General features: G+C 40.4%; 1 protein-coding gene across 1 annotated transcript; it reads left to right on the forward strand.

The window, feature by feature from the left end:
• The first annotated feature begins 4338 nt into the window (after positions 1 to 4338).
• On the forward strand, positions 4339 to 6853 carry LOC311266230 (uncharacterized protein). Its single transcript, XM_084368501.1, has one exon. It carries the CDS (start codon positions 4543 to 4545, stop codon positions 5440 to 5442), a length of 900 nt encoding a protein of 299 aa, XP_084224627.1. The 5' UTR covers positions 4339 to 4542; the 3' UTR covers positions 5443 to 6853.
• The last annotated feature ends 6021 nt before the right edge of the window (positions 6854 to 12874 follow it).

Here is a 12874-nt window from a genome sequence, read left to right on the forward strand (position 1 = left end):
AGTGAGCAGGTGAGACCCAGATAGGCTGCTCGGTGGTACTTCATCACCCGGCTTGTTGTTGTCACAGCCACAATTGGTCTGTACTCCCCATCTGCTGCATCAGCAAAGTCAGGACTGATTTGGTCACTTTGGAGCCCAGTTAGCTTTGCTCACTGCTCTTCCCCATTGATTCCAGCCATCATTACAAATGGTATCTTTATGCGGTGGAGTTAACCCGGATAGTGCTCTCCCCTGGGTGCCTTTATTATCTATTCATCATGTTGTCCCAGTTTATCTCAAGATGAATCTGGCTGCTTCACCGCAGATCTAACTACAGATACCTGGCGTGTGGCCTGGGGAGGGAGATTAGGAGATTACAAGATACTCAGCGGAGGTGCTTCAGTTAGAGTTGATAAGGAAGTGAAAAATATTCGAAGGAGATGTAGAAAGGCGATGAATTTGTGTTTGTGCTCTTTTAGCACCAATTTGTCTTCAAAGTAGGCTTGAATATGTGAAAGCTGCCTTGATGGACGGTCATTTCCATGGTGACAATTTGCACAGCCAGCCGGCGGCAACCTTGGCATGTCCAATCAGGTAAATAAATGAACATTTGAAACATTGAAATGAAATGTTCTTTGCCTCGCGTTCAGCCTCCGAGCACACTCATTGGACACTCCCTCAAATTTCCTCCTCGCTAATTTGCATTGCTGAGTAGCTCCTTTGTGTCACCTGGAGGTTTGGGCAGAGCAGTGTTGCAGCCAATTTCCAGATGGTAATTCAAATGTGTGACATATCCTCAATTTTTGACAAGAATGCTGCGGCCATTTCCACAGACTCCATTAGCTGGGCGGATGCGTCAGCGTGCACAAATGGAAAGTGGAAAGTGTCCAGTGGTGTGAATATTCACATCTGCACCTGCTGAATAATAGACGATTATCAGCTCAGGTGGCTCACCATCCACCCCTATTCACATGCTCTCTTTCATTTCACGCAGCTAATTTTGTCTGGAATACTCAATAGGCTTGCAAAATGCATATTTCTTGTCTCTCAGACCTGATCTTGTCTTGTGTTCTGTCTAAAGAGGGAACATATTCTTCAATAAGAGTGCTGGCTTCAGGGAGTAATGTGTCTGCAATATAGACTCTAAAGAGCCTCGGGTCTTGGCAGGTACTCCTTACATTTCAGCAGGACAGAGACACCTACGGCAGATTCTGTGGCAGCAGGGCCATATATCATCTGTCATCGCCAGAAGCCTCCACAGTAATGAACAAGTAATAATGGTATATATCTTGAACTTGAGTCTCTAAAGGTAGCTCATCCAGAGTCATTATTGTGCCACATAACCAGATGAGCTTTCTCAAATGAGATCATTTTTGTCACCCTGAGGACTGGAGGGTGTAACTGTTCTCAGAGTGAATAACTCATCCTCATTTGGTGCTAATGGGACTCCGTATTAAGGTGTTGTGCGAATGCAAGAGGAATAGTAAATCCCATTTTCTTGTAATTTAAATCTCAAGCTGTTTCCACACATCTGTTCCTCTGGTAGAAAGGAAGAGTCATTTGGAGGTGGAAAAAAAAAGCATGCACGGGATAAAAAAGGAGCATTTAATGAAGATTCATGCCTCACTAGATTATGACGAAGTGTGAGGCGGCAGTGTGTTATGGAGAGGTATGTCATGATGACATCTCTCCGTCATAGAAATGAGCATTATTCACCATGTCCATTCTTCCACCTGCCTATCTGTCTCCTGCCCCACCCTCTCCCTCCATCTGTCCATCCATCTCAGCTTGTTCCAGGTATTTCAACGCTACAGTTAACCCATAATGAGGGATATGCATATGATGTCAGCGGTTTTCTGCATATTTGACAGCATGCATTCTGGGATGTGTTTGCACACGAGGGGGGTTGCTCTGGCGGTGTCATTTTTCATGTAAATAGAGGATGGCACGATGTAGCAGTCCTGCTGTTTGTGAAATCAGCTGTGCTACACATATGCACAAGATCAGCAGTACAGACCTCCTAAACTCTGAGGGCTGTGTAAAGACTTTGTCTTGATCCAGTCAGCCAGAAACTCATTTCTACAGGAAGCTACTGTGATATGAAGCTGTTGCAGTAAAAAATGTCCAGATGAGTCGTGCTGCACAAGCAGCTGCCTGAATGGGCACTGCACCCCAACAGCCTCATCTCCGGTGTCCAATTCAGCAAACACATGATTCAACCTGTCATTCATAAGTGCTGATATAGCCGTGCTCTGAGCACAGCCACAAGTCCCCAGAGCTGGCTATCACTGCTAACTGTCATTACTTCTCCCACTGCAGTACTTTGATTACTGGACTGGGAGAAGAATGATGACTAAGGCCACTCTAAGTCCTGGTCAGACTCTGTAAGGCTGTCGAGGAAAATGGATCAAGTCCAAGGTCCCATTTACACCCCTATAATGTTTATATAGCTCGTTCACGGCTTGTGAGTGTGGCCCTCTCCTGCTGCAAAAGTCATGTTAATCACTTCAGCGACACCTCTTGATTGGTGCCATAAAATAAATATGAAGGAAAATATTCATAAAATTCTTTTGTTGTTCATGATTTATAATTGTTGTCTAATGGTCAAAGCGAGGTAACACTTAAGCATTTATAAGCAGCATATAAACATTTAATAAATGGTTTATAACACAGTTATGTAGTTGTAAGCAGACATGAGGTCTTTTTAAGTGTTTACTGATGTAGTTCTCAACAACTTGAACTCCTTATGAGACACATCCATAACTGTATGCTTGTATATACACAGATAATGACTGACAACCCAATACATTCGCCAAGGAGGTCTGTTTGTTGGTTGGTTTGTCAGCAGGATTGCACAAAAACTACTGAAAATATTTCTATGAAACTTTGATGGATTACTTTCTCAGGGAATAAAGGACGGATCTTGATGTAAATCTGACGTATTAAGGTAGCTGGTATCTATGAGTGAGTACAAAAGGGGACTGTTGGGCCTTGGCAGAGGTATGCACTCTACTGAGTGCCACTCTAGTGTTAAATATGTGTTCAGATGTGTTCATAAGTTATAATAGTCAAAAAGTGGTGCACATTTATACTTTTTGTATAGAAACGCTATAATATATATAACTACACCATAATAGACCAATATTCAGATATAAAAATTTGAAGTATGGTTGGCATGCAGCGGTTCAGTGTACATTCTGTACTGTACATTCTGTACATTCGGCATCTATCCCATGTCTGTCTGTCTGTCTGTCCTGGGGATCTCCCATCTGTTGGAGGATAAATGCACAAGAGTGAAATGTACAATATCTTGCTCTGACATGAAGTTAAGTAGAAGCTTAATGTAGCATTACATGGAAATACTCATGTAAAGTAAAAGTAGGGTACCTCAGATGGCATCTCTGTTTAACTCTGCGAGGACCTGTACTCTCTTCCCTGTGACTCAACAGATGCATCATGGGATATCTTCACCACCCTTACAACCCTGAACTGATTAGCAGACACACAACTATTCACACGACTCTGGGGAAATTCTGGAAAATTATAATCTTTGAATCTTTTCTGAATTTAAATTTTTGAAAAGAAAGCGGAACAAAAAGCTTCCAGTAAATGCTATGAAGACACTTAAAGAAGTCCGTAGAGAAAAGGCATTAAGAGCGTTTTACCTCAGTGTGTAAGTTGCTGGGGGGAAAGACAAATTCAAAAATGTAAATGCACCACAGTATATGCTTTTACATAAAGAGAGAGTCTCCCCTCGGGCGCACATGAATGAGAGTTTGAATAGCAGCAGAGTTTTCTCCGAGTATGCTGGAATGTTCCATGTCCTTTTGCACTTGAGATTATACCAACACGTCTGTGCATAAGGTTCAACTAATACCTCTAAGAACTGTTACTTTTTTGAGAGATGATTCAGTGCTTTCACGGCTGCCAGCTTGGTGCCATATTTAAAGTTGAGACAAGAGATCATGCACAAAGGCGCAAGGGGCTGACGCGAGAGAAAACAGTGAGAAAGGATTATTGTCAGCCAGGGATGGTATGCGAAATATCTGAATTGTTTTAAATGTATTACAGTTTCAAGAGATAGCAGCTGTGTCGCAAGGGTGACAGCGTTTGGGAGCAGCGGTGTATTTCTGTGTGTTTAGCTATGAGCTCATGCCAGTGACCTCAACTGATTGAGCTCACACAGCATCCTATCCCTAGTCCTGCCCTCCTGTAGTGGGTGGAGCAGCAGCAGGGTGCTATCTGTGGCCTCGCAAAAGTGACAGGGCCAGCTGGGGTATGAAATCCAGTAAGACAGGCAGTTGGTCTGGGAGACGCAGACCACGAGTCCCCATAGTGCTCAGTTACAGCAGCCTGCAACTCAACTCGGTGAGCAAAAACTCCAGCCAAGGATTCAGTGTGACTGCTGCCAAACATCAGGAGTTCTGCGACAACCCGTAGAACTGATCATGTTCAAGAACCCTCGAGATCAATCAGCAGCCATTATCCCTAACAATCCTCTCAATGTTGGTGATTCAGCTAATGGCACGCTGACATCTTGTTATAGGCGATAGAACCAACAGGATGGGTGGGAAGCAATCTCGCAGTTTGTCCAACAAGCAGTTGGATGAGGTGAGTGTGAGTCAAAGGCGAAAGAGTGCCACGAGAGACGACCAGCCCAGCGTGTCCTCGGCTGCCGAGAGGATCCGCAGACACACCACAGTGCACTTTGGCTACAGCACCCTCAGCCTGGCCATGCGGGGGCTCGATGGTACCCCCACTGAGCTGTGGGAGCTCCGAGAACTGCAGAAGCTAAACTTGTCCATGAACTGCCTGTGCTCTCTTCCCCCTGCCCTTGGCACTCTGGACAATCTGGTGATCCTCAACCTGTGGGGTAACAACCTATCCAGCCTCCCGCCGGAAATCGGCCTCCTGAAAAAGCTGCGTGTGTTGTTCGCTTGTCGTAACCGCCTAAGCGAAGTCCCGGAGGAGCTGGGCTCCTGCGCCTGCCTGGAAGTGCTCAGCCTGGCCAACAACCAGATCACAGGCCTCCCTGGCAGCTTGGCAACCATGCACAATTTGACCAAACTCAACCTCAGCTACAACCGCATTGTTCACATCCCCACCTGTGTTTACAGCATGAAGGGCCTGGTCTTTCTCCACCTGGCTTGCAACCGTCTGGAAACCATTGCGGACCAGATCCAGGACCTGGTGAACTTGAAGATCCTCATCGTGGAGGGAAACAGTATCCACACGCTGCCTAAGACGCTGTGCTTTCTTGAGTCTTTAGAACTCCTCAATGTTGACTTCAATGAACTGCAAAACGTTCCGATGGAAATGTACCTACTGAACAGGCTCGGGAGGTTGGCCTGCCACCCGCTGGATAAAGGACTTCATATTGTTCACAACCCCCTGCTCAAGCCTATCAAGGAGGTGCTGCAAGGAGGACTCAGTGCCCTCTATAACTACCTCAAGCCCTCATGAGAGACTGTGTCCGAGTGTGTGTATGTTGATCTGTTGGTGTGCGTCCAAAAGAGTGAGTCATTTTGAAATGGTGGCACAGATCTGACCCCTGGCACGTGGTAGCCATGCTGTGAATGCTAGCACCGATTACATTAAGATACTGTTACTCAATATTACTATTTATACATCCTGGTTTTTATGTAATGTCAACGTGGGGTTAAAAATAGACAACAAGTAACTGCTGTGTCATGTATAAACAGGACAAGCTCACGCAAAAAATTCACAGGTCTACATTTGGGGGCTGATTACTGGCCAGTTGATCTTGTTTGGCCTGACGCAGTGAGGTAAAGTTCAGCTGCAGATCACGACCCTCGCTGCTGCATTCAGGTCACGGGGATCAGGTGTGTAAAGTCAGTGGAAAGAACAGTGGAGGGGGGCTTAAGATCTGCAAACAACAAAATAAAACAAAACACAACAGGGACTTAGACTCTGATTAAATGTTGTTCCACTCCATCAGATCAGAGCAGGGCTGCTGGGTCGCAGCTCCTCTGAGGTTGTTGGGTGATGTGACACTAATGATTTGAAACACTGGGGGAAAAAAACGTCTGATTGAAAATAGCTTCTAAAAATAGAGTTAATGTGGACTATTGTGGAACAAATGACTCAAGCCAATATACAAACATGTATATGTCATTAAAGCTCAGAAATCTTGTATGAGGACATTTGAGTTTGGATTATTTTGTTACAAATGTGTTGTTATTGTTACTGTAGCATGCCATGAAGAAAAAAACAAGAGGTTACATAATTGATTAAAACATCATAATGTGGACCTTTTAACCGATGCCATGATTCACAATAAATCTAAGAAGCTTAAAATTGTACTTGTTGTTGAAGCAGGTGTATGAAGCCATAGAGGCGCATGTCGTTCAAACAAGGATTTTTTGGTAGATAAAAAGTAAAGATTTTAATGGATGGTCAAGTAACACATAATGTGGCGTAGAAACATTTTTTAGACAGTGTCAAGTCGTACACTGATGTCCTCTAGTGCAGGGCTGCCCAAAGTGGTTTGATTTGGCCCACCAAATCAAAGAAAGGAGATACTTCACAGTTTCCCCCTCATTCACATGCATACTCACACTGATGGCAGCGTGCGATTGTCAGGAGGCCAACTCAAATGACCTTGATGATGAGTTGCGTCTGTTTTTATGAATTTGGGTCTCAGATAATGATCACGATTGTTTCCTCCCGACAGATGTAAATCGATATGGAGCAATTAGATTAATCCTCTCCTCTTCAAACAGAACTTCTTTGCGGTATTTGCTCTCCGGAGAAGGATTAATTCTGTTTTTTCCCCCTGCTACTCCAACAACCAACAAGTGACTTTATCCTGATCTGAACTACAGTACAGCAGCTTTATGATGGTATGAGAATGACTGTGTAAATATATCTGTACGCCCATTTATTATTATCATTATTATATTATAATTATCATTATTATTATTTTACCTTGAGGTTGCTCCTGTAAATTAAACAGATTTTGTCTCGACTTTGCTGCTCAATCAATAATGAGGTTAAGATGTCACTACCTTTAAGAAGGTCACACACATTTTTAACCACTCAGTGAAGACTGAAGGTGCTATAGAAGAGACAGAAAAGTGACCTCTATTGGTATGTAGCTGTTACTACATTAGTCAAAGTGAAGGCTGAGCTATCCACCACTCCCCCCCCCCCACCCGCCAGTGCAATACTCACACACACACACACACACACACACACACACACACACACACACACACACACATGCACACACACACACACCATGCATTCATGATAGATGAGCCCCTCCTGAATAAGTCTTTGTCCTAGATAGTGATCATGGGACATGTTGTCAAATAAAGCACCTATAAAGATATTGCATCAATGTGAGTCAGATGACCTGAATTCGGTGTGTAAGTGTTGTGTGGTTACTACTCTAGTGATAAAACAGTGACTTTGTGTGCTTGTGTCACTTGTTTAACATCAAGTGAACATTATATATAGACGGAAAGATTTCTCACCACTTACTAACACACTAAAACGCTTGTTTTAATTCAAAATCAATGCCGACATATCTTGTTATACTGCTAGAATGAGACACAGCAGTTTTTATTGGATTTTAGTGGAAATTCTATTTTTGAGGAATATTTTAATGAAAAATCACCATTTTTGGCAAATACACCGCCCGATTTTTTCAATAGCTCCCAGGTAATTTGATCCATCGACTCAAAATCAATGGCCGAATGTCTTGTTATAATGCTAGAATGAGACACAGCAGTTTTTATTGGATTTTAGTGGAATTTCTATTTTTGAGGAATATTTTAATGAAAAATCACCATTTTTGGTGAATACACCGCCCGATTTCTTCAATAGCTCGCAGGTCATTTGAGCCATCCATTCGAAATCAATGCCGACATGTCTTGTTATACTGCTAGAATGAGACACAGCAGTTTTTATTGGATTTTAGTGGAATTTGTATTTTTGAGGAATATTTTAATGAAAAATCACCATTTTTGGCGAATACACCACCCGATTTCTTCAGTAGCTCCCAGGTCATTTGAGCCATCGACTCGAAATCAATGCCGACATGTCTTGTTATACTGCTAGAATGAGACACAGCAGTTTTTATTGGACTTTAGAGGAATTTCTATTTTTCATGAATTTTTTAATGAAAAATCACCATTTTTGGCAAATACACCCCACGATTTCTTCAATAGCTCCCAGGTCATTTGAGCCATCGACTCGAAATCAATGCCGACATGTCTTGTTATACTGCTAGAATGAGACACAGCAGTTTTTATTGTATTTCAGTGGAATTTCTATTTTTGAGGAAGATTTGAATGAAAAATCACCATTTTTGGCGAATACACCGCACGATTTTTTCAATAGCTCCCAGGTCATTTGAGCCATCGACTCAAAATCAATGCCAACATGTCTTGTTATACTGCTAGAATGAGACACAGCAGTTTTTTATTGGATTTTAGTGGAATTTGTATTTTTGAGGAATATTTTAATGAAAAATCACCATTTTTGGCGAATACACCGCCCGATTTTTTCAATAGCTCCCAGGTCATTTGAGCCATCGACTCAAAATCAATGCCAACATGTCTTGTTATACTGCTAGAATGAGACACAGCAGTTTTTTATTGGATTTTAGTGGAATTTGTATTTTTGAGGAATATTTTAATGAAAAATCACCATTTTTGGCGAATACACCGCCCGATTTTTTCAATAGGTCCCAGGTCATTTGAGCCATCGACTCAAAATCAATGGTCAAATGTCTTGTTATACTGCTAGAATGACACACAGCAGTTTTTATTGGATTTTAGTGGAATTTCTATTTTTGAGGAATATTTTAATGAAAAATCACCATTTTTGGCGAATACACCGCCCGATTTTTTCAATAGCTCCCAGGTCATTTGAGCCATCGACTCAAAATCAATGGTCAAATGTCTTGTTATACTGCTAGAATGACACACAGCAGTTTTTATTGGATTTTAGTGGAATTTCTATTTTTCATGAATATTTTAATGAAAAATCACCATTTTTGGCGAATACACCGCCCGATTTCTTCAATAGCTCCCAGGTCATTTGAGCCATCGACTCAAAATCAACGGCCAAATGTCTTGTTATACTGCTATAAAGAGACACAGCAGTTTTTATTGGACTTTAGAGGAATTTCTATTTTTCATGAATATTTTAATGAAAAATCACAATTTTTGGTGAATACACCGCCCGATTTCTTCAATAGCTCCCAGGTCATTTGAGCCATCGACTCAAAATCAATGCCGACATGTCTTGTTATACTGCTAGAATGAGACACAGCAGTTTTTATTGGATTTTAGTGGAATTTCTATTTTTGAGGAATATTTTAATGAAAAATCACCATTTTTGGCGAATACACCCCCCGATTTCTTCAATAGCTCCCAGGTCATTTGAGCCATCGACTCGAAATCAATGCCGACATGTCTTGTTATACTGCTAGAATGAGACACAGCAGTTTTTACTGGATTTTAGTGGAATTTCTTTTTTTCTTGAATATTTGAATGAAAAATCACCATTTTTGGTGAATACACCGCCCGATTTTTTCAATAGGTCCCAGGTCATTTGAGCTATCGACTCAAAATCAATGCCGACATGTCGTGTTATACTGGTAGAATGAGACACAGCAGTTTTTATTGTATTTCAGTGGAATTTCTATTTTTGAGGAATATTTTAATAAAAAATCACCATTTTTGGTGAATACACCCCCCGATTTTTTCAATAGCTCCCAGGTCATTTGAGCCATCCACTCGAAATCAATGCCAACATGTCTTGTTATATTGCTAGAATGAGACACAGCAGTTTTTATTGCACTTTAGAGGAATTTCTATTTTTCATGAATTTTTTAATGAAAAATCACGATTTTTGGCAAATACACCGCACAATTTCTTCAATAGCTCCCCGGTCATTTGAGCCATCGACTCGAAATCAATGCCGACATGTCTTGTTATACAGCTAGAATGAGACACAGCAGTTTTTATTGGATTTTAGTGGAATTTCTTTTTTTCTTGAATATTTGAATGAAAAATCACCATTTTTGGTGAATACACCGCCCGATTTCTTCAATAGCTCCCAGGTCATTTGAGCCATCCACTCAAAATCAATGCCGACATGTCTTGTTATACAGCTAGAATGAGACACAGCAGTTTTTATTGGATTTTAGTGGAATTTCTTTTTTTCTTGAATATTTGAATGAAAAATCACCATTTTTGGTGAATACACCGCCCGATTTCTTCAATAGCTCCCAGGTCATTTGAGCCATCGACTCAAAATCAATGCCGACATGTCTTGTTATACAGCTAGAATGAGACACAGCAGTTTTTATTGGATTTTAGTGGAATTTCTTTTTTTCATGAATTTTTTAATGAAAAATCATCATTTTTGGCGAGTACACCTCACAATTTTTTCAATAGCTCCCAGTTCATTTGAGCCATCATCTCGAATTCAATGGCCAAATGTCTTGTTATACTGGTAGAATGAGACACAGCAGTTTTTATTGGATTTTAGAGGAATTTCTATTTTTCATGAATTTTTTAATGAAAAATCTCAATTTTTGGCGAATACACCGCCCGATTTCTTCAATAGCTCCCAGGTCATTTGAGCCATCGACTCAAAATCAACGGCCAAATGTCGTGTTATACTGCTAGAATGAGACACAGCAGTTTTTATTGGATTTTAGTGGAATTTCTATTTTTGAGGAATATTTTAATGAAAAATCACCATTTTTGGTGAATACACCGCCCGATTTTTTCAATAGGTCCCAGGTCATTTGAGCCATCGACTCGAAATCAGTGCCGACATGTCTTGTTATACTGATAGAATGAGACACAGCAGTTTTAATTGGATTTTAGTGGAATTTCAATTTTTGAGGAATATTTTAATAAAAAATCACCATTTTTGGTGAATACGCGGCCCGATTTTTTCAATAGCTCCCAGGTCATTTGAGCCATCGACTCGAAATCAATGCCAACATGTCTTGTTATATTGCTAGAATGAGACACAGCAGTTTTTATTGCACTTTAGAGGAATTTCTATTTTTCATGATTTTTTTAATGAAAAATCTCAATTTTTGGCGAATACACCGCCCGATTTTTTCAATAGCTCCCAGGTCATTTGAGCCATCGACTCAAAATCAACGGCCAAATGTCGTGTTATACTGCTAGAATGAGACACAGCAGTTTTTATTGGATTTTAGTGGAATTTCTATTTTTGAGGAATATTTTAATGAAAAATCACCATTTTTGGTGAATACACCGCCCGATTTTTTCAATAGCTCCCAGGTCATTTGAGCCATCGACTCGAAATCAATGCCAACATGTCTTGTTATATTGCTAGAATGAGACACAGCAGTTTTTATTGCACTTTAGAGGAATTTCTATTTTTCATGAATTTTTTAATGAAAAATCACGATTTTTGGCAAATACACCGCACAATTTCTTCAATAGCTCCCCGGTCATTTGAGCCATCGACTCGAAATCAATGCCGACATGTCTTGTTATACTGCTAGAATGAGACACAGCAGTTTTTACTGGATTTTAGTGGAATTTCTTTTTTTCTTGAATATTTGAATGAAAAATCACCATTTTTGGTGAATACACAGCACGATTTTTTCAATAGCTCCCAGGTCATTTGAGCCATCGACTCAAAATCAACGGCCAAATGTCTTGTTATACTGCTAGAATGAGACACAGCAGTTTTTATTGGATTTTAGTGGAATTTCTATTTTTGAGGAATATTTTAATGAAAAATCACCATTTTTGGTGAATACACCGCCCAATTTTTTCAATAGCTCCCAGGTCATTTGAGCTATCGACTCAAAATCAATGCCGACATGTCTTGTTATACTGGTAGAATGAGACACAGCAGTTTTTATTGGATTTTAGTGGAATTTCTATTTTTCATGAATATTTTAATGAAAAATCACCATTTTTGGCGAATACACCGCCCGATTTTTTCAATAGGTCCCAGGTCATTTGAGCCATCGACTCGAAATCAGTGCCGACATGTCTTGTTATACTGCTAGAATGAGACACAGCAGTTTTAATTGGATTTTAGTGGAATTTCTATTTTTGAGGAATATTTTAAAGAAAAATCACCATTTTTGGCGAATACACCCCCCGATTTCTTCAATAGCTCCCAGGTCATTTGAGCCATTGACTCGAAATCAATGCCGACATGTCTTGTTATACTGCTAGAATGAGACACAGCAGTTTTTATTGGATTTTAGTGGAATTTCTATTTTTGAGGAATATTTTAATGAAAAATCATCATTTTTGGCGAATACACCGCCTGATTTCTTCAATAGCTCCCAGGTCATTTGAGACATCGACTCAAAATCAATGCCGACATGTCTTGTTATACTGGTAGAATGAGACACAGCAGTTTTTATTGGATTTTAGTGGAATTTCTATTTTTCATGAATATTTTAATGAAAAATCACCATTTTTGGTGAATACACGGCCCGATTTTTTCAATAGCTCCCAGGTCATTTGAGCCATCGACTCGAAATCAATGCCAACATGTCTTGTTATACAGCTAGAATGAGACACAGCAGTTTTTATTGGATTTTAGTGGAATTTCTATTTTTCATGAATATTTTAATGAAAAATCACCATTTTTGGTGAATACACGGCCCGATTTTTTCAATAGCTCCCAGGTCATTTGAGCCATCGACTCGAAATCAATGCCAACATGTCTTGTTATATTGCTAGAATGAGACACAGCAGTTTTTATTGCACTTTAGAGGAATTTCTATTTTTCATGAATTTTTTAATGAAAAATCACGATTTTTGGCGAATACACCGCCCGATTTCTTCAATAGCTCCCAGGTCATTTGAGCCATCGACTCAAAATCAATGCCGACATGTCTTGTTAT

This window comes from Pagrus pagrus, assembly GCF_965226575.1.
Source record: "Pagrus pagrus genome assembly, chromosome: 12".
NCBI lineage: Eukaryota > Metazoa > Chordata > Actinopteri > Spariformes > Sparidae > Pagrus > Pagrus pagrus.